At 42.9% G+C, this 26,968-nt stretch overlaps 2 protein-coding genes across 4 annotated transcripts; both read left to right on the forward strand.

Annotated features, from left to right (window-relative positions):
* The first annotated feature begins 660 nt into the window (after positions 1–660).
* On the forward strand, positions 661–8,715 carry ephx4 (epoxide hydrolase 4). Its single transcript, XM_089000869.1, has 7 exons — positions 661–1,019; positions 2,096–2,181; positions 3,317–3,474; positions 4,216–4,344; positions 4,414–4,517; positions 5,542–5,690; positions 8,237–8,715. The coding sequence occupies exons 1-7, from the start codon at positions 774–776 to the stop codon at positions 8,475–8,477; spliced, it is 1,113 nt and encodes a 370-aa protein (XP_088856995.1). The 5' UTR covers positions 661–773; the 3' UTR covers positions 8,478–8,715.
* A 9,517-nt stretch (positions 8,716–18,232) lies between these two features.
* Positions 18,233–26,829, forward strand: btbd8 (BTB domain containing 8). Of its 3 annotated transcripts, none has more exons than XM_089001271.1 (5): positions 18,233–18,340; positions 19,444–19,896; positions 20,762–20,953; positions 21,039–22,649; positions 25,257–26,829. In XM_089001271.1, the coding sequence occupies exons 2-5, from the start codon at positions 19,518–19,520 to the stop codon at positions 25,727–25,729; spliced, it is 2,655 nt and encodes an 884-aa protein (XP_088857397.1). In that variant the 5' UTR covers positions 18,233–18,340; positions 19,444–19,517; the 3' UTR covers positions 25,730–26,829. The 3 variants fall into 3 exon arrangements, with proteins under 3 accessions (XP_088857397.1, XP_088857399.1, XP_088857400.1); XM_089001273.1 differs by lacking the exon at positions 18,233–18,340 and adding an exon at positions 18,547–18,664; XM_089001274.1 differs by lacking the exon at positions 18,233–18,340 and adding an exon at positions 18,717–18,771.
* The last annotated feature ends 139 nt before the right edge of the window (positions 26,830–26,968 follow it).

A 26,968-nucleotide genomic window follows, 5' to 3' on the forward strand; every position in this document is an offset into this window, starting at 1 on the left:
AAATGTCGTATTGATCTGTGTTGATGGCGAAATTAGAAGGAAAAAACATAATGGTGAATCGTGTGTTGCACCAAGACTACTATTTCATACTAGTTGACACAAATTCCCAGCATACAAATCGGCCCATTTCCAATGGAGCTTGGGTGCCATCTTGTACATTTTCTGGGACGCTACATTGCTGTCATTGACGGCTTGAATTGATACGGGAGGACTCCTTTAATCGAATGCAAACATGTATGCTTTCCTCTTCAGAACTATTTGAATCATATTCATAAGTGGATGAGTAACAAGAAAGCATCTTCTCCCAATCTAAAGCCATTGTTTTGATTCTAGGGCAAGGCAAGATGTCCTGCCGTGACGTCACGAACAAGGGGGCGGGACCTTCTGAAGCTTGTTGAGGTCATTTTGAAGTAGTTTTGGGACAGTTGAAGTCATTTTTGCATTTGACTACAAATATCAGCCTGTGTGTTTTGGGTATTTTTAGATGCTATGAAACGTTTTTTTCTAATGTCAGTTAGCAAACAAAAAAATGGTGTCGGTTGTCCTTTAAGTCTTGGTTGGCGGCAAACAATAACAACAACAAGCCTCCCTCCCTCCCTCCCTCCCTCTCTCCCTCACCCTTCTTTTTTCCGTCCACCCCATTGAGCAGCTCGTCGTCCAGGATCCTCCCTCCCTCCCTCCCTTTGCTCGTTTTTTTCTCCCCCCTCATCTTCTTCTTCCCCGTCGTCATCCTCTCCATCCTTCCGAGAGACACGCCGCCGCGCGATGCGAAGATGGCGCGTTCGCCGCGCTCTTCGCCGCCTCCTCTGCTGCTCCGCCTGGCGCTGCGCCTGCGACTTTGCGCCTACTGGTCACTCGTCGGCGCCTTTTGCGCGCTTTGCGGCGCCGCCGCGTTGCTGCGACTCTGCTGGAGCGCCATCGCGCGGCCGACCGCCACCTTCCGCTGGACGCCGCGAGACGCCCCCCCGCCGTGTCTACACGACACGTCCTTGGGCACGCATTGTTACGTGCGCATCAAGGTGAGGAGGGGGAGGAGGGGGGAGGCACGTGGCTTGAGTCGTGATCGCCAGGTTTGTTTTTGTCTTCTGTGTGTGTGTGTGTGTGTGTGTGTGTGTGTGTGTGTGTGTGTGTGTGTGTGTGTGTGTGTGTGTGTGTGTGTGTGTGTGTGTGTGCGTGCGCTAAATTTCAAATGTGAAGGTTAAGATTCGGGTTGCTTCTTGGAAGTTTGTTGGTCTTCAAAAATGATGCGGGGGGGCTGGAGGGGGTGTTTATTTTGGTATGAGTAACCATATTTTGTTTTTTTGGAGGGGGTGGGGCACATTTTTGGATGTTGGAGATTGGGCATTTTTTTTAAATTATAGTTATAATACCTTTCATTTATAAGTGCCTTTCAAAACTCAAGGTCACATTACAATCACATGATACGTTTTTCTGTGGGTGAGCAGCGGCAGACACGCGCGCCAGCGTTCACTTAACCCGGAAGTAACTCAAATAGCTAGCTAGCTAGCTAATAGATAGCTAATAATAATAATAATAATACATTTCATTTATAAGCACCTTTCAAACTCTCAAGGTCACTTTACAGTCGCAGGATAAGTAATAGATAGCTATTGAGATAGCTATACAGCTAATAGCTAGCTAATAATAATAATAATACATTTCATTTCTAAGCGCCTTTCAAAACTCTCACGGTCACTTTACAGTCACAGGATAAGTTTCTGTGGGTGAGCAGCGGCAGCCACGTGCGCCAGCGTTCACTCAACCCGGAAGTAACTCAAAAAAACAAATAGCTAGCTAGCTAATAGATAGCTGATAATACATTTCATTTATAAGTGCCTTTCAAACTCTCAAGGTCACTTTACAGTCACAGGATAGATAAGTTATAGCTGGTTAGCTAGCTATACAGTTAATAGCTGGCTAGCTATACAGCTAATAGCTAATAATAATACTTTTCATTTTTAAGCGCCTTTTAAGCTCTCAAGGTCACTTTACAGTCACAGGATAAGTAATAGCTAGCTAGCTAGCTCGCTATACAGCTGATAGCCAAGTAGCTATATGTGACGGGATCTATTTTGTGGTTCGGCACATCCCACAGGAGTCGGGCTTGAGGTTCCACTACGTGGCGGCGGGCGAGCGCGGCAAGCCCCTCATGCTCTTCCTGCACGGCTTCCCCGAATTCTGGTAAGTCCAGCGCCACATTTGTTTTTTTCCATTTTCTTTCCCGTAAATGGTTACAAAAAAAAAAAAAAAAACGCTTTGCGGATCAACCCGCTCCTTCAAAATCCTTTGAAGATGTCCTCCAAACCCCTCCGGCGTTTTGGATATGAAATCAAAGCACCGTGCATCGGGGTCAACGACGTTGTCGGGTCGCATTGGCCTCTCTTCGCGGTATGCGCGGGGAGTTACGTCAAAGGCGATTTGGTGTTCACTTGTCGGGGGAAAAAAATGACCAACTTGGTCTTTTGGAAATTTCAGAAGAATACAATACAATACGATACGATACGTCCTGATTTCGAGATAGCACTTTCACAACAGCTGAACCTGGAACAAAGTGCTTAACAAAGTCAAATAATATTTGCGTTTCGGGGCAGGAGGGGGAGTGTTTTCGCTGTCATGATTAGTTATTGATTCATCTATCTTTTTTTTTTATTGATTAACAGACGCGTTAAAAGAAAATATTTGATTTAGATGACAGGGATTCAGTAGCAACCTTTGAAGGAAAGAACTGATTTTTTTTTCAAAAACTGACCATGTAAGCTGGCTAGCTGTTGGCTATCTGGCTAACTCGTAGCTATATATTTGCTATCCGTTAGCTAGCTAGGTAGCTGTCTCGCTGACTGGCTGTTGGCTATCTGGCTATCTATTAGCTATTTATTAGTGATCCATTAGCTAGCTGGCTAGCTATTAGCTGTCTAGCTGACTGGCTGTAAACTGGCTAGCTTTTGGCTATCTGGCTAACTATTAGCTATTTATTTGCTATCCATTAGCTAGCTAGGTAGCTATTAGCTGTCTAGCTAACTGGTTGTAAGCTGTCTAGTTGGCTAGCTGTTGGCTATCTGGCTAACTATTAGCTATTTATTTGTTATCCATTAGCTCGCTAGCTTTCTATCTATTTGAGTTACTTCGGGGTTGAGTGAACGCTGGCGCATGTGGCTGCCGCTGCTTACCCACAGAAATAACTCATCCTGTAACGCTGTAAAGTGACCTTGAGAGTTTTGAAAGGCGCTTAGAAATCCAATGTACGATGATGATTATTATTATGCATCATATCGTACTGGCGATTCCCAGTTTCTCACCAAACATGCCGCCGCCGCAGGTTCTCATGGCGACACCAACTGCGCGAATTCAAGAGCGAGTTCCGAGTGGCGGCGGTGGACATGCGAGGTTACGGCGACTCGGACCTGCCGCTCTCCGCCGACAGCTACAGGCCCGAGTTGCTTCTCACCGACGTCAAGGACATGGTGGAGCACCTCGGTGAGCCGACCGGCGCGCTAGCGTTGCGCAGCGGGGGCGGGGGGTTGTTGCTATGGCGACTGGCTTGAAACTGGCCACTAATGTGGTCCTTGTTTTCAGAATTACAATCATCTTTATTGGCCATACAAGGAGGCACTATACAGTTATATTTGGGTATCTGTTAGCTCTCTATTACCTAGCTAGCTTTCTATCCGAGTTACTTCCGGATTGAGTGAAGGCCTAGCTAGCTATCTGTTAGCTATCTATTAGCTAGCTAGCTTTCTATCCGAGTTACTTCCGGGTTGAGTGAAAACTGGCATGTGTGGCTGCCACTGCTCACCCACAGAAAAACCTGTGATTGTAAAGTGATATTGAGAGTTTTGAAAGGCGCTTATAAATTAAATGTATTATTATTACTGGTACGTGCGCATGGATCGGTAGCGCCTGCCTGAGGGGGGGGAGGTTGCAGGAAAAGGTGGTGGGCAGGGTGCGGAGGGTCCATCTTTATTGGCCAAGTATGGAGAACACACAAGGAGGCACTATACAGTTCTATTTGGGTTACTGTTTGGTGCGCATGGATCGGTAGCACCTGCCTGAGGGGGGGAGTCGCTGGAAAAGGTGGTGGGCAGGGTGCAGAGGGTCCAGTAGAACTTTCCGCGCCCTTATTTCTGTCACTTTTGGTTCCTGTTCCTGTTTTTTCCCGTCTTTGTCGTCCTCGTGACATTTTTCATTTTTTGGATTCTTCTTCTCTCTGGCGTTGAGGTTACAACCGTTGCTTCCTGGTGGGTCACGACTGGGGGGGCACCATCGCCTGGTTGTTTGCCATCAACTACCCGGAGATGGTGGTCAAGCTCATCGTCCTCAACTGTCCGCATCCGTCTGTCCACGCGGGTAAGCGTCTTTCTTGGTTTTGATTGGCCACGTGAAATTCGATTGATCTCTTCACTTCTTGTCTTCAAGACTACGCCTTGCGTCATCCCAGCCAGATGCTGAAGTGCAGTCACTTCTTCTTCTTCCAGCTGCCTCGCCTGCCGGAGCTCATGCTCTCCATCGACGACTTTAAGGTGCTCCTCGCCTTGACCTTGACTCTCTTCAATAATAATAATAATACTTTTGATTTCTCAGCGCCTTTCAATACTGTCAAGGTCACTTTGCAGTCAGTCACAGGATCAGTTTTTTCTGAGGGTGAGCAGCGGCAGCCACACGCGCCACCGTTCACTCAACCCGGAATAACTCAAATAAATAGAAAGTTAGCTAATAGATAACTAATGGCTAGCTAGATTGAAAATAGATAGCTAGATAGCTAATAGATAGCTACTTGAGCCAGCGTTCACTGAACTCGGAATAACTCAAATAGACAAAAAGTTAGCTAGATAGCTAATAGATAGCAACTTGAGCCAGCGTTCACTCAACTCGCAATAACTCAAATCGATGGAAAGTTAGCTAGCTAGCTCATAGATAGCTTCTCGATAGCAACTTGAGCCAGCGTTCACTCAACTCGCAATAACTCAAATTGATAGAAAGTTAGCTAGCTAGCTCATAGATAGCTAATCGACATGAGCCAGCGTTCACTCAACTCGGAATAACTCAAATAGATAGAAAGTTAGCTAGCTAGCTAAAAGATAGCTTCTCGATAGCAACATGAGCCAGCGTTCATTCAACTCGGAATAACTCAAATTGATAGAAAGTTAGCTAGATAGCTAATAGATAGCAACTTGAGCCAGCGTTCACTCAACTCGCAATAACTCAAATTGATAGAAAGTTAGCTAGCTAGCTCATAGATAGCTAATCGACATGAGCCAGCGTTCACTCAACTCGCAATAACTTAAATTGATAGAAAGTTAGCTAGCTAGCTCATAGATAGCTAATCGACATAAGGCTGCGTTCACTCAACTCGGAATAACTCAAATAGATAGAAAGTTAGCTAGCTAATAGATAGCAACATGAGCCAGCGTTCACTCAACTCGGAATAACTCAAATAGATAGAACGTTAGCTAGCTAGCAAATAGATAACGACCAGCCCGTTTGTTTGTTTTTTTTTTCTCTGACTCACACCATTTTTTTTTTTTTGTCTTTTCCGCCCTGAAGGCTTTGAAGGCCTTGTTCACCAGCCCGAGCACTGGAATGGCCCGGAAAGGAAGATGGCTGACGGCCGAGGAACTAGAAGCGTACCTGTACGTGCTATCGCAGCCCGGAGCCCTGACGGCCGCGCTCAACTACTTCAGGAATGTTTTCAGGTCTTTCAAATTCATTAATCCGTTAATTATTGATCGTGCTTGATTACTTTTAATGGTTTTTAACTCATTCACTGCCAGACCATGTGCAAATAGGTGTCCACTTCAGTGCCAGGGTTTTTGTCATTTTTACTCAAATTGCAGGACCCACAGAATATTGAATTGTAGGGATACATAAACATTCAATTCAGCGTAAGAAACATTAGACTTTCTTCTTTCATCAGAAAAAAAGAGTTAATTCCTAAATTATATGGGTCTGGAGTTATCGGAACTTGAAATGGGGGCGGCTGTACAAAATACAATACAGACATCGATTTCTCTAGCAAAAGGCTAATTCTGCCCCCCTCGTGGAAAGGGAAAAATATTGCCGGAGGTCTGACCAGCGCATTATCGGCACCCCCCCCCCCTTGCTATCTAGCTAATTAGCTAACTGGCTATCTACCTAGCTACCGATCTATTTGCTATCTATTAACTATATAACTAGCTATCTAGCTAGCTATCTATCTATTAGCTATGTCATTGAAGAGTATGTCATTGAAAGGCCCTCGTAAATACAATGTATTATATTATAAAGTTACTTAAGTAAAGTTTCTCTTTTCCTCATGACAGTCGAGCTAGCTATCAAGCTACCTACCTAGCTATCTATTTGCTATCTGTTAGTTATCTAGTTGGCTGGCTATCTTATCTATCAGCGGTCTAGCTCCTTGGCTAGCTCTCTATTTGCTAGCTAGCTAGCTTTCTATCTATTTGAGTTATTTCCGGGTTGAGTGAACGCTGGCGCGTATGGCTGCCGCTGCTCACCCACAGGAAATGTTATCCCGTTACTGTAAAGTGACCTTGAGAGGCGCTTATAAATGAAATTTATTATTATTATTATTATTATCATCAGGTGAGTTGAGTGGCGATCAGTATAATTTATTCATACGGTTAAAACGAGCATATTTTTGGAAGGTCAATATTTTGCTTTTTTTACTGCGTGTCCTTGTTTCCGATGTCGCCGCCGCGTGCTTTGACACGGCCCATTGTCCCCACGTGTCACCTTCAACACCGTGGCTGGTCTGTTGCCGTGGAAACACGTCGGCGGGAAGGGCTGCCATGCAAAAAAAAAAAACGACAAAAAACAACAACCAAACTCCTCCCCCTTTTTACATTTTGTTTTTTATACATTAAACGCTAAAGTCAAAGAAACTAAATAATAATGTGACTCAGACAGTCATTTGCTATCTATTAGCTATCTATGTAGCTGGCTATTTATTAGCTATATGGCTATCTAGCTAGTGAGCTAACTGTCTAGCTGGCTATCTTTTAGCTAACTTTTAGCTAACTAGCTAGCTTTCTATCTATTTTAGTCTGGCGCGTGTGGCTGCCGCTGCTCACCCGCAGAAAAACTGATCCGGTGACCGTCACTGGCTAACAAATAGCCAGCGACAGAGCTAGCTATCGAGACAGATAGCTAATAGATAGCCAGCTAGACAGTTAGCTTACTAGCTAGATAGCCATACAGCTAATAAATAGCCAGCGACATAGCAATCTAGACAGATAGCCAATAGGTAGCCAGCTGTCTAAAACGTCATTAAGGGGAGCAGATTGGAATGAATGAAGCCGTCACACATGAATGAGCCAACCATCTGCCGCCCAATTACAACGTTGCTTTTTATAGCGCGGGACAGTGGGGGGGAATCGGTGAAAAGGACAACAAAACATTACCTTCTCCCGCTGCTATTTTCCCCTCGTCATTTCACACAATTTATTTTTCCTGAATAATCGTAAGAATAATATATTTGATTTCTAAGCACCTTTCAAAACTCTCAAGGTCACTTTACAGTCACACGATACGTTTTTCTGTGGGTGAGCAGCGGCAGCCACACGCGCCAGCGTTCACTCAACCCGGAAGTAACTCAAATAGATAGAAAGCTAACTAGCTAGTTTTCTACTTACCTATCTATTAGCTATCTATTAGTTATTAGCTATCTCTTAGCTGGCTGGCTATCTGATGTCTAGCTAATGGATAGCTTATAACTAATCTATTAGCTGATGGCTAGCTAATGTATAGCTAATAAATAGATAGCTAGATAGCCAACAGCCAGCCAGACGGTTAATAGCCAGCCAGTTAAATAGCTAATAGCTAGCCAGTCAAATAGCCAAAATATATGTGCGGAGAGCGCACATATGTGCCTGTGCAGATTATTTGTGGAACCTGATTGATTGGATATTTTAACCTTGCAGTCTACACTCTGCCTTTGAACTATCAATAAAGTTGAAACTAGTCCAAATTTAACAATAAAATAATAATAATCATAATAATTAATGCATTTCATTTACAAGCGCCTTTCAAAACGCTCAAGGTCACCCCACAGTCACAATTTTACAGTGGGTGAGCAGCGGCAGCCACACACTCGCCAGCGCTCACCCAACCCGGAAGTAACTGAAATAGATAGAAAGCCAGCTAGCTAATGCTAGCCATCGCTAATAATAATAATAATAATAATAATAATAATAATAATAACAATAATCCATTTCAGTCCTTTATGACTTTGGTTCGATTCCAGCTCCCTGCCGCTGAGCCGCAACCAAGTCCGCTCTCCAGTTTTGCTTCTGTGGGGCGAACGCGACGCTTTTGTGGAGCAGGAGATGGCCGAGGCGTGCCGGGTGCACATCCGAAGCCACTTTCGACTCAACGTGATCTCGGGGGCCAGCCATTGGTTGCAGCAGGACCAGCCCGACATCGTCAACACGCTCATGTGGACTTTCCTCAAGGACGGCGACGGCCGCAAGGGCCATCGGAACTGACGCAAAAACAATCGGCAGGTTCAAAGCGCACGTAGGGGAGGGGGGGGGGGGCACTTGAAAGAAAGAAAATAATATTCATAATAATCCTTTCAAAACCCTCGAGGACACTTTACAGTCACAGGATATTTTTTTCCGTGGGTGAGCTGCGGCAGCCACACGCGCCAGCTTTCACTCAACCCGAAAGTATCATAAAATGATCCTCATTACACAACAATAATAATAATAATAATAAGAATATTTATAATAAAACTACATTTACGTCGCGGGATATTTTTTCTGCAGGTGAGCAGCGGCAGTCACACGCCAGCGTTCACTTAACCCGGAAGTAACATAAAATGATCCTCATTACACAACTACAATAATAATAATACATGTAACTTTTATTTACTGTATCTATCAGCTATAGCTCGCATGGTATTCGCGATCTATTCGCTAGGTATTCGCTATGTATTAGCTACAATCGCTAGGTTTTAGCTATATATTCGTTATATATTAGCTACATTCGCTCGGTATTACCTATCTATTCGCTAGCTATTAGCTACCTAGCTAGCTTTCTATCTATTTGAGTTACTTCCGGGTTGAGTGAATGCTGCCGCTGCTCACCCACAGAAAAACTCATCCTGTGACTGTAAAGTGAGTTTTGAAAGGCGCTGGGAAATGAAATGTATATTATTATTATTATTATTATTCTAAGCACCTTTCAAAACTCTCAAGGACACCCCACAGTCATTGGATAAGAACTTTTTTTATGTGCGGGTGAGCAGCGGCAGCCATTCGCGCCATTGTTCACTCCACTCGGAAGTAACACAGCAGCAAAGTTATGAAAGGAAGAAGTAGAAAAAGAAAATACAGGAGCTACAGGTAAAGACATTCATTGCCACCCGAATGCATATTTATTTATTATCACATCCACTTTGTAATAAAATAAGACCAACAAAATGAGGACAATGGGCCAATATATTTATGTTGTTTTCACTTCCTGCATTTTTTTTCAGAGGTGGGCGTGTACTTCCTGTTTTGTACCATGCGTTGCATACTTCACAAAGCTACCTTTCTTTTTTTTTAATAAATCCACTTCCTGTCACTTCTTGTGCAGTTCTTCGCTGTTCAAAATAGATTATTTTTTAATAAACAAAACACCAGGAATAGAATTGGAGGGTCAAAGGTCATGGCGGTGTTTCGGTGAGTCATTTCGGAGATGAATTCTATTCTATTCGCGCACGAGCACCTCGTGGGGGTAAACAGAGGTCACCCAGCTCCAACACAAACGCAACGATGAATCATCCACAAATGAGCCGAAGGTAATTGCGACATTCGTTCATCCACACCTTCATTCCAAGGGCCAATCAAATTCGTGGTTGGGGACAGGTCCTCTAGGATTACTGTAATCTGATTACTAGTAATCATATTTACAAATACTGGACATTAACGAATGAGGTACCAGAATGTACAAAAACGTGTTCAGTGTCTCCGTCGTGTGAGTGTCTGCGATTTGAGCATTACAGTAATGTGATTACTATTAATGCTATTTTAGTAATCTGATTATTAGTAATCCGGTTTAGTAACACTAGTATATCAAGTAATCAAAATACAATAATCGAATCACAAGTAATCAGATTACTGTAATATTACTTGTAATCAGATTAATGTAATAGGTTTACAGGTAATCAGATTACTGTAATATGATTACTTAAATCACAATTTTTTTCTTCAATTTGAATTTAATGATGCTTGGTAGAACTGCATTTTTTTCATTTTTAGAAAATATAACAAATAATGTAATGTGATTACTTGTAATCTGATTACTTGTTATATGGTCGGTTGTAATCTGATTTCCAGTAACACGATTACAGTAATCAGATTACAGTAATCCAATTACAAACAATCATCTGTTGGAAAAATCCAATTACTAGTAATCTGATTACTAATAATCAAATTACTATATGATTAATAGTAATACTAGTATATCTAGTAATCAAAATACAGTAATCCGATTACAAGAAATCAGATTACAGTAATATGATTACTTAAATACTTTAAAATACCAACGCTTTTTTTCTTCTGCATTTCTTTATTTAAAATGTAACGGATACTGGAATATGTGTACATGTAATCAGATTACTTGTAATCTAATTACAGTAATCTGATTACTGAATGATTACTGAAATACCACATTTTTTTCTTGAATTAGAATTTTTAATGATTCTTGGTTGAACTGCCTTTTTTTTCATTAAAAAAGTAATGAGTACTGTACTACGATTACTTGTAATCTGATTACTTGTAATATGGTCGGTTGTAATCTGTTCAGCAGTAATATGATTCCAGTACTAAAGTAATCAGATTACAGTAATCCAATTACTAGCAAGGAAATGATAGTAATATGATTACTAGTAATTTTATTAATAGGAATACTAGTATATCTAGTAATCAAAATACAGTCAATTGATCACAAGTAATCACTGTACTGTAACTACTAGTAATCAGACTACTGTAAAAATAATCAGATTACAGTAATATGATTATTTAAATACTTTTTTCTTCAATTTGAATTTTTAATGATTCTTGTTAGAACTGCATTTTTTCATTTAAAAAATGTAACGGATACTGGAATATGATTACTTGTAATCTGATTACTTGTAATCTGATCATTGTAATCTAATTACCAATAATATTATTACCAATAATCTGATTACCAGTCTTCTTTTCCTTTCGGCTTTTCCCTTCAAGGGGTCGCCACAGGAAATCAGTGTCCTCCATCTTTAGAGGTTTGATCCGCATGTTTGTTTTGGCCAAGCTTTTACGTCGGATGCCCTTCCTGACACAACCCTCTGTATTTATCCGGGCTTGGGACCGGCACAAGAAGATTTATGTCCCTTTGTGGCTACAGAACAAGCAACTCGCTTGTTGCGTGTTTTTAGCCCGAAAAACGACCATGTATAGTAAGGCGTTTTTAGGCCAAAAAACGACCATGTATAGTAAGGCGTTTTTAGCCCAAAAAAACGACCATGTATAGTAAGGCGTTTTTAGCTCGAAAAACGACCATGAATAGTAAGGTGTTTTTAGGCCAAAAAACGACCATGTATAGTAAGGCGTTTTTAGCCCAAAAAAACGACCATGTAGAGTAAGGCGTTTCTGGCCCGAAAAACGACCATGTATAGTAAGGCGTTTTTTTCCTGAAAAACGACCATGTATAGTAAGGCGTTTTTAGCCCGAAAAACGACCATGTATAGTAAGGCGTTTTTAGCCCGAAAAACGACCATGTATAGTAAGGCGTTTTTAGGCCAAAAAACGACCATGTATAGTAAGGCGTTTTTAGACGATAAAAATGACCATGTATAGTAAGGCATTTTTGGCGAAAAAAAAACCGACCATGTATAGTAAGGCGTTTTTAGCCCAAAAAAACGACCATGTATAGTAAGGCGTTTTTAGCTCGAAAAACGACCATGTATAGTAAGGCGTTTTTAGGCCAAAAAACGACCATGTATAGTAAGGCGTTTTTCGACGAAAAAAACGACCATGTATAGTAAGGCGTTTTTAGGCCAAAAAACGACCATGTATAGTAAGGCGTTTGAGGCCCGAAAAATGACCATGTATAGTAAGGCGTTTTTAGCCCGAAAAACGACCATGTATAGTAAGGCGTTTTTAGCCCAAAAAAACGACCATGTATAGTAAGGCGTTTTTAGCCCGAAAAACGACCATGTATAGTAAGGCATTTTTAGCCCAAAAAAACGACCATGTATAGTAAGGCGTTTTTAGCCCAAAAAAACGACCATGTATAGTAAGGCGTTTCTGGCCCGAAAAACGACCATGTATAGTAAGGCGTTTTTTTCCTGAAAAACGACCATGTATAGTAAGGCGTTTCTGGCCCGAAAAACGACCATGTATAGTAAGGCGTTTTTAGCCCGAAAAACGACCATGTATAGTAAGGCGTTTTTAGGCCAAAAAACGACCATGTATAGTAAGGCGTTTGAGGCCCGAAAAATGACCATGTATAGTAAGGCATTTTTAGCCCAAAAAAACGACCATGTATAGTAAGGCGTTTTTAGCTCGAAAAACGACCATGTATAGTGAGGTGTTTTTAGGCCAAAAAACGACCATGTATAGTAAGGCGTTTTTAGCCCAAAAAAACGACCATGTATAGTAAGGCGTTTTTAGCTCGAAAAACGACCATGTATAGTAAGGCGTTTGAGGCCCGAAAAATGACCATGTATAGTAAGGCGTTTTTAGCCCAAAAAAACGACCATGTATAGTAAGGCGTTTTTAGCCCGAAAAACGACCATGTATAGTAAGGCGTTTTTAGGCCAAAAAACGACCATGTATAGTAAGGCGTTTTTAGCCCGAAAAACGACCATGTATAGTAAGGCGTTTTTAGCCCGAAAAACGACCATGTATAGTAAGGCGTTTTTAGGCCAAAAAACGACCATGTATAGTAAGGCGTTTTTAGACGATAAAAATGACCATGTATAGTAAGGCGTTTTTGGCGAAAAAAAAACCCGACCATGTATAGTAAGGCGTTTTTAGCCCAAAAAAACGACCATGTATAGTAAGGCGTTTTTAGCTCGAAAAACGACCATGTATAGTAAGGCGTTTTTGGCGAAAAAAAAACCGACCATGTATAGTAAGGCGTTTTTAGCCCAAAAAAAACGACCATGTATAGTAAGGCGTTTTTAGCTCGAAAAACGACCATGTATAGTAAGGCGTTTTTAGGCCAAAAAACGACCATGTATAGTAAGGCGTTTGAGGCCCGAAAAATGACCATGTATAGTAAGACGTTTTTAGCCCAAAAAAACGACCATGTATAGTAAGGCGTTTTTAGCCCGAAAAACGACCATGTATAGTAAGGCGTTTTTAGCCCAAAAAAACGACCATGTATAGTAAGGCGTTTTTAGCCCGAAAAACGACCATGTATAGTAAGGCATTTTTAGCCCAAAAAAACGACCATGTATAGTAAGGCGTTTTTAGCCCAAAAAAACGACCATGTATAGTAAGGCGTTTCTGGCCCGAAAAACGACCATGTATAGTAAGGCGTTTTTAGCCCGAAAAACGACCATGTATAGTAAGGCGTTTTTAGGCCAAAAAACGACCATGTATAGTAAGGCGTTTGAGGCCCGAAAAATGACCATGTATAGTAAGGCATTTTTAGCCCAAAAAAACGACCATGTATAGTAAGGCGTTTTTAGCTCGAAAAACGACCATGTATAGTGAGGTGTTTTTAGGCCAAAAAACGACCATGTATAGTAAGGCGTTTTTAGCCCAAAAAAACGACCATGTATAGTAAGGCGTTTTTAGCTCGAAAAACGACCATGTATAGTAAGGCGTTTTTAGGCCAAAAAACGACCATGTATAGTAAGGCGTTTTTAGCCCAAAAAAACGACCATGTATAGTAAGGCGTTTCTGGCCCGAAAAACGACCATGTATAGTAAGGCGTTTTTTTCCTGAAAAACGACCATGTATAGTAAGGCGTTTTTAGCCCGAAAAACGACCATGTATAGTAAGGCGTTTTTAGCCCGAAAAACGACCATGTATAGTAAGGCGTTTTTAGCCCGAAAAACGACCATGTATAGTAAGGCGTTTTTAGGCCAAAAAACGACCATGTATAGTAAGGCGTTTGAGGCCCGAAAAATGACCATGTATAGTAAGGCGTTTTTAGCCCAAAAAAACGACCATGTATAGTAAGGCGTTTTTAGCTCGAAAAACGACCATGTATAGTAAGGCGTTTTTAGCTCGAAAAACGACCATGTATAGTAAGGCGTTTCTGGCCCGAAAAACGACCATGTATAGTAAGGCGTTTTTTTCCTGAAAAACGACCATGTATAGTAAGGCGTTTCTGGCCCGTAAAACGACCATGTATAGTAAGGCGTTTTTAGCCCGAAAAACGACCATGTATAGTAAGGCGTTTTTAGGCCAAAAAACGACCATGTATAGTAAGGCGTTTGAGGCCCGAAAAATGACCATGTATAGTAAGGCGTTTCTGGCCCGAAAAACGACCATGTATAGTAAGGCGTTTTTAGCTCGAAAAACGACCATGTATAGTAAGGCGTTTTTCGACGAAAAAAACGACCATGTATAGTAAGGCGTTTTTAGGCCAAAAAACGACCATGTATAGTAAGGCGTTTGAGGCCCGAAAAATGACCATGTATAGTAAGGCGTTTTTAGCCCAAAAAAACGACCATGTATAGTAAGGCGTTTTTAGCTCGAAAAACGACCATGAATAGTAAGGTGTTTTTAGGCCAAAAAACGACCATGTATAGTAAGGCGTTTTTAGCCCAAAAAAACGACCATGTAGAGTAAGGCGTTTCTGGCCCGAAAAACGACCATGTATAGTAAGGCGTTTTTTTCCTGAAAAACGACCATGTATAGTAAGGCGTTTTTTTCCTGAAAAACGACCATGTATAGTAAGGCGTTTTTAGCCCGAAAAACGACCATGTATAGTAAGGCGTTTTTAGCCCGAAAAACGACCATGTATAGTAAGGCGTTTTTAGGCCAAAAAACGACCATGTATAGTAAGGCGTTTTTAGACGAAAAACGACCATAAAAATGACCATGTATAGTAAGGCATTTTTGGCGAAAAAAAAATAGTAAGGCCGACCATGTATAGTAAGGCGTTTTTAGCCCAAAAAAACGACCATGTATAGTAAGGCGTTTTTAGCTCGAAAAACGACCATGTATAGTAAGGCGTTTTTAGGCCAAAAAACGACCATGTATAGTAAGGCGTTTTTCGACGAAAAAAACGACCATGTATAGTAAGGCGTTTTTAGGCCAAAAAACGACCATGTATAGTAAGGCGTTTGAGGCCCGAAAAATGACCATGTATAGTAAGACATTTTTAGCCCAAAAAAACGACCATGTATAGTAAGGCGTTTTTAGCCCGAAAAACGACCATGTATAGTAAGGCGTTTTTAGCCCAAAAAAACGACCATGTATAGTAAGGCGTTTTTAGCCCGAAAAACGACCATGTATAGTAAGGCATTTTTAGCCCAAAAAAACGACCATGTATAGTAAGGCGTTTTTAGCCCAAAAAAACGACCATGTATAGTAAGGCGTTTCTGGCCCGAAAAACGACCATGTATAGTAAGGCGTTTTTTTCCTGAAAAACGACCATGTATAGTAAGGCGTTTCTGGCCCGAAAAACGACCATGTATAGTAAGGCGTTTTTAGCCCGAAAAACGACCATGTATAGTAAGGCGTTTTTAGGCCAAAAAACGACCATGTATAGTAAGGCGTTTGAGGCCCGAAAAATGACCATGTATAGTAAGGCGTTTTTAGCCCAAAAAAACGACCATGTATAGTAAGGCGTTTTTAGCTCGAAAAACGACCATGTATAGTAAGGTGTTTTTAGGCCAAAAAACGACCATGTATAGTAAGGCGTTTGAGGCCCGAAAAATGACCATGTATAGTAAGGCGTTTTTAGCCCAAAAAAACGACCATGTATAGTAAGGCGTTTTTAGCTCGAAAAACGACCATGTATAGTAAGGTGTTTTTAGGCCAAAAAACGACCATGTATAGTAAGGCGTTTTTAGCCCAAAAAAACGACCATGTATAGTAAGGCGTTTCTGGCCCGAAAAACGACCATGTATAGTAAGGCGTTTTTTTCCTGAAAAACGACCATGTATAGTAAGGCGTTTTTAGCCCGAAAAACGACCATGTATAGTAAGGCGTTTTTCGCCCGAAAAACGACTATGTATAGTAAGGCGTTTTTAGGCCAAAAAACGACCATGTATAGTAAGGCGTTTTTAGACGATAAAAATGACCATGTATAGTAAGGCGTTTTTGGCGAAAAAAAAAACGACCATGTATAGTAAGGCGTTTTTAGCCCGAAAAACGACCATGTATAGTAAGGCGTTTCTGGCCCGAAAAACGACCATGTATAGTAAGGCGTTTAATATTATTACCAATAATCTGATTACCAGTCTTCTTCTTTTCCTTTCGGCTTTTCCCTTCAAGGGGTCGCCACAGCAAATCAGTGTCCTCCATCTTTAGAGGTTTGATCCGCATGTTTGTTTTGGCCAAGCTTTTACGTCGGATGCCCTTCCTGACACAACCCTCTGTATTTATCCGGGCTTGGGACCGGCACAAGAAGATTTATGTCCCTTTGTGGCTACAGAACAAGCAACTCGCTCAGTAAAAGACTCCCAAACACAAAATGGTCATCGGCACAGCAACATTGAAAGAAGCAAAAACTATACTTACCATTTGATGACAATGCTCTGATCTTACCGTGACATGGGCATCTCTTTCCCTACATTCCATAACAAACACCAGTAATGAAATTATAATCTGATTATCAGAATTACTAGTAATCTGATTACTGTAATCTGATTATGAGTAATTGGATTACCAGTAATCAGATTACAGTACTCATATTATTGTAATCTGATTATCGTGATCAGATCAATGTAATCCGATTGCCGGTAATGTGTTTATAGTAGTCATATTACTAGTAATCAAATTACAGTAATGCAATCACAGTAATCTGATAATTTGTAATTTTATTACTAGTAATCAGAGTACAGTAATCTGACGAGTAGTAATCGGATTACTGTAATGTCATTGCTATCTTGCTTACTTTGCACCCGTCACACAAGAGCTCACGTGCGAAACGTCAATCCGATATTTCATGCGTGGATTATTTTTTTTCTTGAACTTCCATCACAGTTGCTGTAACGCGGGTCGACATCCAGTCGAAATATCATCATTGATCTAAATAACGTTATCTTGTTATCAGCACGCTCGTTAGCCTCTTTATCCCCTTGCCCCCCCCCCCCCTCCATAGGAAGGAAATATGAAGATAATCCAATCAAGAGACCACCTCGATTCAATTTGCACTCATTCCAACCAAGATGGAGGCCTTTCGCTCGCTGTCCATGTTCTCTGCTGCGACTTCCACAAAATAATTTTAGACGTTTCCTGCAAACTCATCGGAGGGGAGAACATGGAAACTCCAGACAGGTAAAATGAAACCGGAATCGAACCCTGTTTCGCCACACTGCGAGGTTGACACGATAACCACTGGGCCACCAGTACACATGCTCGTCGTTTTAAAAACTTACTTTACATGCTTATAAAAAAAAAAAAAGACCCCCCACCCCAAAAAAAAGCCTTACTATACATGGTTATTTTTTGTTATATAATCGAACACGCATTAGTTCAGAGTATTTTAAAAACTCCTTACTGTACATGCTTATAAAACAAACAAACAAAAAAAACAATTTTAAAAAGGACCCATTTACCCCCCTCCAAAAAAATGCCTTACTATACATGGTCATTTAAAAAATATATATATATATATTATTTTTGGTTATATTATCAAACACGCATCTCGTACTGATGCGTGTAGAAAGAAAGAAAGAAAGAAAGAAAGGAATGGTCACATGACACCTCATTTTGGGAATTGAGACGTTGCCCTCGTGGATGAAACCCATGACGCTTCTCAGGTAATCTGATCCCGCCACTCACACACACACACACACACACACACACACACACACACACACACGCACGCACACGCACACACACACACACACACACACACACGCACACACACACACACGCACACACACACACACGCACACACACATCTTGCGTGTGGAGGAGGGGGCGGGGTGAGTCTGACGAGAGGCGGGGTTGCTTGTTGCTATGGCGATGTAAGGTCCTTCCAAAGCAGCTGCCGATTGGCCGACAAAGCATAGCAGCCTTTTCGTTTTTGTGTTCCATTCTGACCACAACCCTCCCTATTTTTCTCATCCACAACCCCACCCCCTACCCCCACCTCGCCCCGCCCCTAAAAGGTCCAATCACCAGATGCATTCCACGCTGCTGCCGTACTGCGTCTCCTTTGCAGCTTCTGGTGATTTCCGGAGCAGGTGAGAAGCTTTGATGATGTAGCTTCATTGAGCTAGCGCCTTTTTTAGATGCTTACTATGATGTGCATGATGGAAGGAGAAATGTGGCATTAGCGGGGGTGCACATGATCCACGAATGCACATGATCCGTGAATGCTAATGGGGGGGGGGGTAAGATGTAGCTGCCTGAATAATTCATCATGGATGTTATCACGCGCAGACGGTGCGGAAAACGCAGCGAGCGCGTCACGATTGATTGTGATGATGAACTGTCGTTGGTCTTCGTTTGCTGGATTTTGTTGCTATGGCAATGAAAGGTCGCACCGATCAATTAGTTGACCGGAGGTTTGATTTCCTTTTTTTTGCTCAATGGCTAGCATGCAAAGAGTATCGTGTCGCAAAGAGTGCCTTGTCGTCAGCGGCTTCCTGGTTGTTCCTCGGCGCTGCGTCATGTGAGCGTCCGCGATTTGAGGATTTCTTGCCGTTTTGCTCCATTTCACCGATGTTTTTTTTTTTGGTGCCTCCACAGCGTTGTGTCGGATAAGAAAAAAAAAACGAATTTGAACCTGTTACAAATCATCAAAATATCCAAAAATATACAAGTTGACCCGTTTAGCATTAGCATCAATGCTAACCCGCGGCCCATTGACATTAGCGGTCAGTCTTTCGATGCAAAGCAGACGATGACGCGTTGCGCTAAGTGTGCGCTAATTTTAGCTCTTGATGGCAGATATTTGCCACGTGACAAAAATGGCAGAGCTAGCCTGAGCGCAGATGTTTAGAATAAGCGGAAGATGCTACAGCTTCGTGTTTGCTTTTAACATTTAGCTTGTAGTAGACGTGCAAATTCCACCATGACGTCCCTGATAAAGCAATAAAGCTGACTTTGACTTTTTGACTTTGAGATGTGCCGCTAAGACTACAGCCGTGCGGGTCGGGTAGGGTTGAGAGTTCCCATTTATTGATCCTGGTTGTGTATCAGAAACATTTGATGACGACAAACAGCACTCAGTTGCGTGAAGTACTAATGACTGGTCTCACGTGAATATCGCAGATCCTGGTTTTTATGCCGTCCCAACACTCGAAACTGCAATCCTCACTTAGTTCTTTTGTGTCTCGAGCAGAAGGCGACGCCTCGAAGATGTTCTCCATCTGCTGAGTCCAAGAGAGTCCGTGCGCGTATAATCCTCTTCCCGCCATGAAGTCCGACGCGCTGACGACCGCCCACAAATCAGGAGATGGACCTAACTCCAACCGGAAGCTGACGAAGAAACCCGGAGATCGGAGCTCGGCGGTAAAACCCAAGACGACACCGAGCGGGACGGCGGTTGTGAACAGCAATGGCGGAGCAGCGGCAGTCGGGCGGGATGTTGCCGGTCCGGCTCGCTCCCGTGTGGCGAAAGAGACTGAGAAGAAGGTCAATCCTGGGACCAAACTGAAGACTTCGCCTCCAAGCTGCATGGCGAGAGCTCCCAGAGGCTCTGCGCAACGAGGCGCCTCATCCACGTCGGCCGGTGTCTCGCCGGAAAACGTCAACGGCGGCGGGAGCCCTCGTAACGGCACTCCTCCCATTCCAGGTGCTTACTTGTTATCTCGGAATCGTTGGGACTGAATGATAGAGGTGAGAATTGGTCGTATACATGCGAGTCATCGAAGCAAGTCCTGAATCCATAGGGACCTTAAGTCCTTATATCTCAGACAACCAAGTCCCATGTCCTAAAACTGAGGACGAAAGTCTGACATGAGTCCTCCAACATCCGCCGAATGACTTGTCAGAAGTCACACCGCTGCAGCGTGTAGACAAGCCGAGATAAAACGAGCTCAGGCTGCTATCAATGCGCCGGCAGCTGCTCAACCGCAGACGTCTAAGGTCCCTGCACAGCTGCTACTAGACTGCAGAGGCTCCCAGGGGTTGAGTGAAGCTAGGGGGGAGGAGAGTGTGGGGGTTGTTTGGTCGACTGAGCACTTTGAGCTTTTGTGGTTTTCCAAAGGCCGCTTAATCCAGATGTCAACACCGACAGCGTTGTTCAAACGCTTTTGTACGCGAGCACTTAAAAGACAAAAGGTGAAACGTCCCAAGGTTGAACGGAATCTGTACCGGGACACCGGTTAACATTTGATTTGTTTGGATTTCAACATTTTAAAACAACTAACTATAAATGCTTCCGCCTCAACGGCTACTCTACCCTAAGCATAATCAGGATGCTAACCTCGGAAAGGACAGTTAATCCCTTGTATGTTAAATTCAACGTTTGACCCAAAACAACTGACCCTAACGCTGAAATCCACTAACTCTAACTGCTATTTCTTTATCACTGACTTTGAACTCCAGATCTTTAGAGCTAATCGCTGGCTATGCTACCGGTATCAGGGCAGAGCAGACCAACGGCGACTGTCAAGCTTTTGTCCTCAACGCTTGTGATTTATTGACCGTGTTTCCAGGAGCCAAGCCCAAACTGCAGGTAAAGCCATCGTACAAACCAGCGTTGGTCAAAACGGATTCGCAGAGTCCTGCAGGCAGATCCAAGGTGAAAGAAGGCGTAAGTGTAAAGCCACTGGCGGCGGGAGGCCATGTTGTCGGATCTGTGAGAGCAAGAACGGACAGCAAAGGCAAAGGAATGCCAGACAACCACGGTCAGACTTTTTGCTCTGCGAACATGTCTCCCGTTTGGAGTCTAACTGTCTTTTGAAAAACTCCCATGTTCTTTTTGTGCTTTAGTCGCCAAGCACGGAGCTATTGGGAAAAAGCAGATTTTACCCAAGAAGGATTCAGACGTATCGAGATCCTCCACAACGACCAAATCACACGGGGACACTGCCGAAAAGGTCTTCACCGGAAACTCTTCTAAATGTTTTTCTAAATCGACCAAAGTTTCTACGCCGTCGCCGAAGCAATCGTTAAGCAAGTCGACAACAAAGATTAAAAGTATCACCGACACAGAGAGAGTTTTGCCAAAATGTGGAGTAACCATGCGGAGTGCTAAATTCCACGGGGCGAAAGAGAATGCTCAAAGTTTAGACTGTAAAACCGAACGGGAACCGAGCGGAAACATTGGACTTGCTAGCTCTGAGGAGCTAACAGCGATATGGCCAAGTCAGGACCAAGATACCCCCGACCTCCATCTGGACTCAATGTGTACTTCCGGAGTCCAGAAGACTGACAACCAGGCGACAAATGGATCAGAAGAACCTGGCGTAGCACCGCGGGCGGTCCGATCCATCGCGTCGGTGAAAAAGACAGACAGCCTCACAGGTGTAAGGTCTCCGTGTACCCCTGTTGACACGCCGTGCAATGTGGGAAGTACAGGCACTTCCTTGGAGGACTCCTGGAGCGGCGTCCGGGCCCAGATTAGCCCCGCATCCGAGACGGGCAGCGCGCATTCCACATCCTCGGACGACATCAAGCCCTGCTCGGAGGACTACGACGCGGGCGGGTCGCAAGACGACGACTGCTTCAACGAACGAGGCGTGTCCAAGTGCGGCACCATGCGCTGCCGTGACTTCCTGGGGCGCAGCAGCAGCGACACCAGCACGCCTGAGGAAATCAAGATGTACGAGGCCGGCGCCGGGATGAGGGTGGAGGTCCGGCTGCGTGGTCGGGAAGTGGAGACGACCAGCGAGGAAGAAGGCGGGAGACCACGTCCTCGGTCGCTGTTGCAAAAGCAACGTTTAGTGTCCGCCGAGACCACATCCAGCGTGCCGGACCACCAGACCTCCGATGAGGAGGAGGAAGAGGATGAAGAGGAGACAGAGGAGGAGACGTCCGAAGTGGAGGTGGTCCCCAATCAGGGTCTCAAAGAACCCTCGCCGCCATTTCAAGGCATCGTCAACATGGCGTTCGACGATGGCGCTGCCGAACCGGACGACGAGCAACCGGACTTTCAGTCGGCTTCCAATTTCCGCAGATCCGTTTTGCTCTCCGTCGATGAGTGTGAGGAATTGGGCTCAGAAGAATGCAGCGCCCAGACCCCTCCAGACCCCGACGACGCTGACACCCCGCGCGATGTTTTCCGGTCGGACTCCGTCACACCGCAATCCCACTGCGCCCCTTCCCGCTCACCCGATCCGTGCCAACATTCGGGAACCGCGCACCAGGAGCAAGGTGAGGGTCACCAAGAAACCCTGACGGAATCCCCAACCGAAACCAAGCAAATCCAAGGGACCGGTTCCATTGACGCCGCCAGAGACACACCACCCCAGGAGCGCCCTTGTCACCTGGACCTCCGGCAACCATACGCCAACGGAACCAAGAAGGCCGGCTTGCACCTAGACTTAAGTGAGCCAGGCGTGACGGGGGACGCCCCCAACCATGCGGCAGAGTCTCCAGCAGGTAACGTATGATATATGGACTCCAAACCTGACCCTCCCACCAAACCAAAAACCATTTTCTCTGGGCTTGACTCAGAGTCCTGATCCTTAACACCCTACCTGCCATCGCTTGTGTAAAAGGATATTTCCAACCCGGAAAGTCCGGGTTCAAATTCAAATCAAGTCCACACCCCCCCCACCCCATGGAGAGTAACATCTGTTCTTACCACTATGCATTTGAATTTGCAACATTGATATCCTGAGACCCCCGGTGAAGACCCGGAGGGAACGGGTCATGACAACGCAAAAATGTAATTTTTGTGATGCAGAGTTCCACCTTTGAGGTTTCCGCGAACAACATTTTAACAATTTTTTTTTGTTTTTGTTTTTAAATTGCAAGAAATGCATAGGAACCAAGTCTTATGAGCTCATTACAAAATCTCAACATGACCCTTACTGGATAATGTCCGACAAAATAATAATCATAATTATACTTCCTAAAAAGCTCCGCAAATGTAGCTTAAAAGTCAAACGTATTTTTTAACTCATTCACTGCCAGACGATGTCGCAAAAATGTGTCCACTCCAGTGCCAGGGTTTTTGTCATTGTCACTCAAATTCCAGGACCCACAGAATATTGATTTTAGGGCTACATCAACATTCAATTCACCTTAAGAAACCTTAGAGTCTCTTCGATCATCATTAAAAAAAAAGAGTTAATTCCTAAGTATGGACTTATCTGAGCTTGAAATGGGGGTGGATGTACAAAATACAATACAATACATACATATTGATTTATATATCGCTTTTAACAACAGCTGAAGCTGTCACGAAGTGCAACCATGGACAAACATGGACAAAAGAGAAATGCTGCCCCCTGGTGAAAAAAAATGCCAGAGGTCTGACCAGCGCTTTATCGGCACCACTGGCAAGAAAAACCAAAAGCCAAACAAATTCGGGAATGGCGCTCCACGACACACTTTTCAATGACGGAATAAATTCGGGAATGGCAGCAAATAAGTTAATTGTTGCAATTTATCAAAAAACACCAAATCTGTAAACACCAATCATGCCCACAGATGATTGACAGTCAAGTGTTATATATTATATAATATTTTAACACTATTTCTTCCGAATACAGTCATGAAGTTTTGGTATAATATCCAACAAAAGTAAACTTATTTTTTTAAGCTATGCCTGCTAATTTATGTTTTTTTTTTTAATTAAAAGATCTATATATGTATATGTTTGTATTTTAAATTGTGTAGCAAGTGAAGCTAACGAAAAGTTAGCCTAAAAATGATTTATTTGTCTATTTATTTTCCTGGTTGTTCTTATTTATATGTGCACTGAGTTGTCTTTTGTTTTTGATGTTCTTATTTTGGCACGGCTCACAATGCATGCTGCTGTTTTCCTCCACATTCGTTGTCTTCCTTTGTCTCGATTTATATTTTGTTAACTCGTGCGCTAGCGCTTCACGACAACAAACGATGTTTCTGTTTACATGAAAGGCGACGGGGGAAGAAACTGTTTAAATGTCTGCTGGATTTGGTGCTTACAGATCGGTAGCGCCTGCCTGAGGGTTGGGGATTGGGGTCGCTGGAAAAGGTGGTGAGCAGGATGCGCAGGGTCCAGTAGTATTTTCCGCGCCGTTGTTTCGATTCCTCGAGATTGGGTAGGGCGGTGCTAATGATCGTACATTGTATACCTCTTTTCTGTACCTATTTTCTGTTAGAATACGCCCAAAACAAAAATAAATTACAATAGTTTGCCGTTGAGAAGAATATCTACGCAAACTCGTTCAATTTTAGATTTTATGACGCATTCCAACTACGTCCGATGCATGGCCACTTGCTTTCTTTGGGCATGTGTTTGTTTTTTTAATTAAAATTTTAAAAAGATGCATTGAAAAGTGTTTTATTCATTTATTTATTGCTGTTAAAGCAGGGGTGTTCAAAATTCGGCACAGGGGTGCTATTTTAAGGCCATTTGCGTCTCTTCTTTTCATAACTGGCTCATATCACCAGTTGTCTTTTTATTAATGTTCCAATTTGAAATGATGGAACAAAATTGCTAGAACAGATCAACCAATGAAGGTGTTGATGAAGCAGCATGTAGCTCGACGGTGGAGCAAAAGCGTGTCAGCGGTCGCAGTGCGAGAAAAAAAAAAAATCCTACTGCATTCCATTCATCTGCAATGTACAAATTCTACTTTTTGAGAAGAAGAATAATAGATTAAATCTAGTCACCTGGCTTCAGTTTCTTTATTGATCTTTTTTTATTATTTATTAAAAACTGCATTGCGTTTTGTGACTTTTTTTTTAATTTATTATGATTATTATTATGAGTAAAGTGATATTCATCGCCCAGCCCGAACTAATAATGCTGTTTTTTTTTTGTGCTAGAAAAAGTTTGGATACCCCTGATTTAAAGCGACCGCTTCTGACTCAAAATACTGAAACAATATTGATCATTATTTTATAATGATCAAATAAAATGTATTATTATGATAAATATTATTATTTTACGTGTCGACGGCAGTAATTAGTGTGAGAAATATTCACAAACAAAAATGATGTTAAGGGCTGTGATACAGTTTGTCATTTTGCAATATTGTCAATTGTTTTTAGGCGACATTGCTTGTGACAGATTGGATCTAGGGGGCGACAAACGTGAACGGACGCCGTCCAACAAAGCCCTCTCCCCCATTTACGAGACGGAAACTTTAGCGCGCCTCTCGGACAAGGACAGACGCGGACAAGGAAACGCCGAAGACAAAGGTCACGAGTTCGCACGGCGAGATTGGAACCTACTCAAGCAGCTTCTCTCGGACCAGGAGTCCAATCTGGGAGTCATCAACCCGGTCCCCGAAGAACTGAACTTGGCTCAGTACCTGATCAAGCAGACGCTGTCCTTGTCGAGAGACTGTTTGGATGTCAGGGCTTTTCTGTCCCCGGAAAGGGAGACTTTTAAGCGTTGGGCAGAACTCATCTCGCCTATGGATGACTCGTCCACTAGTATCACTGTGACCAGCTTCTCTCCGGAAGACGCCGCCTCGCCTCAAGGGGAGTGGACCATCGTGGAGCTGGAAACACACCACTGAACCTGCCATACGTGAAAATCACATTCAAGTTTTAAAGGACAACCGACGCCTCCGGACAACTTGTGTCCATCATTTGTAAAATCACTTCAAATGACTTCGACTGAGCGTATTTTACAAAGGTTCCACCGCATATCGCGATATTTTACCTTTTAAGACTCGCCCTGAATATTCAGGAAGTCTTGTTTTTGAGTTGGTGCCGATTCGTGACGTGACGTCACGTTAGGAACACCCCCTGACCGAGAAAGCAACACACAATGCATTTTGCAGGTCTGAAAATTTCGTGTTGATGGCGAAATTAGAAGGAAAAGACGTAAATAACGCGATGGTGAATCGTTGTGTGTTGCAGCAAGACTACTATTTGATACTAGCTGACAAATTCCCAGAAGACAAATCAGCCCATTTCCTACTGAGATTGGAAGCCATTTTGTGCATTTTCTGGGATGCTACATTTCAGTCCAGACGCCTCAAAATTTCACGGAATTATTTCTTTAATCGATTGCAAACATTTATGCTTCCCTCTTCAGAACTATTTGAATCATAATCATAACTGGATGTGTAACAAGAAAGCTTATTCTCCGAATCTGAAGCCATTGTTTTGATTCTCCAGCAAGGCAAGATGTCTTGGCGTGACGTCACGAACAAGGGGGCGGGACCTTCTGAAACTGACCATTACCGGTTTCATTTTGTGGCAGTTTTGGGACACTTTCACTCATTTTTATTGGTGTTTTGCATTTGACTAAAAATATCAGCCTGCGTGTTTTGGGTGTTTTAGATGCTATAAAACATTTTTCTGACGTCAGTTAGGAAACTAAAAAACGGTGTCGGTTGTCCTTTAAAAAAAGTCATTTTAGAGGTCAGTTATGCATATTCGTTTTTTTTTTATCTTGCTTCCACGCAGGGAATAAAAATAACAACTCTCTCATTCAAGTCCTAGACCACCAGTCCTTGGGACATTTATTATAGATCCGCACAATGAGACTGAAGAAATAATCTATTGATCAGCCTATGTAAACACTTACTATCTCCATTATTCAATGTTCCAATGGATACCTTTAAAAAAAACTATTATTGGCTACGGCCTCTGCATTTTGTGTTATATTCCCCAAAATAAAGATGTGTTTATCTAAATTTGAAATGGATTATTTGGCCAAGGCACACACAAAACACGTAGAATAGTTACTGTGGGAATTTGGGTCATTTTCGACATGACAGACAGGAAAAAAAAAATTTAAAAAGTTA

Source organism: Hippocampus bargibanti, linkage group LG07, assembly GCF_051943395.1.
Source record: "Hippocampus bargibanti isolate YZ-2025 linkage group LG07, ASM5194339v1, whole genome shotgun sequence".
Lineage (NCBI taxonomy): Eukaryota > Metazoa > Chordata > Actinopteri > Syngnathiformes > Syngnathidae > Hippocampus > Hippocampus bargibanti.

Coding starts and splice junctions, on each gene's coding strand:
- ephx4 (XM_089000869.1), top strand. CDS start 774: ATGGCGCGTTCGCCGCGCTCTTCGCCGCCTCCTCTGCTGCTCCGCCTG. Junction 1,020..2,095: donor ATTGTTACGTGCGCATCAAG/GTGAGGAGGGGG, acceptor CACATCCCACAG/GAGTCGGGCTTGAGGTTCCA. Junction 3,475..4,215: donor GGACATGGTGGAGCACCTCG/GTGAGCCGACCG, acceptor TCTGGCGTTGAG/GTTACAACCGTTGCTTCCTG.
- btbd8 (XM_089001271.1), top strand. CDS start 19,518: ATGAAGTCCGACGCGCTGACGACCGCCCACAAATCAGGAGATGGACCT. Junction 19,897..20,761: donor CGGCACTCCTCCCATTCCAG/GTGCTTACTTGT, acceptor CCGTGTTTCCAG/GAGCCAAGCCCAAACTGCAG. Junction 22,650..25,256: donor TGCGGCAGAGTCTCCAGCAG/GTAACGTATGAT, acceptor AATTGTTTTTAG/GCGACATTGCTTGTGACAGA.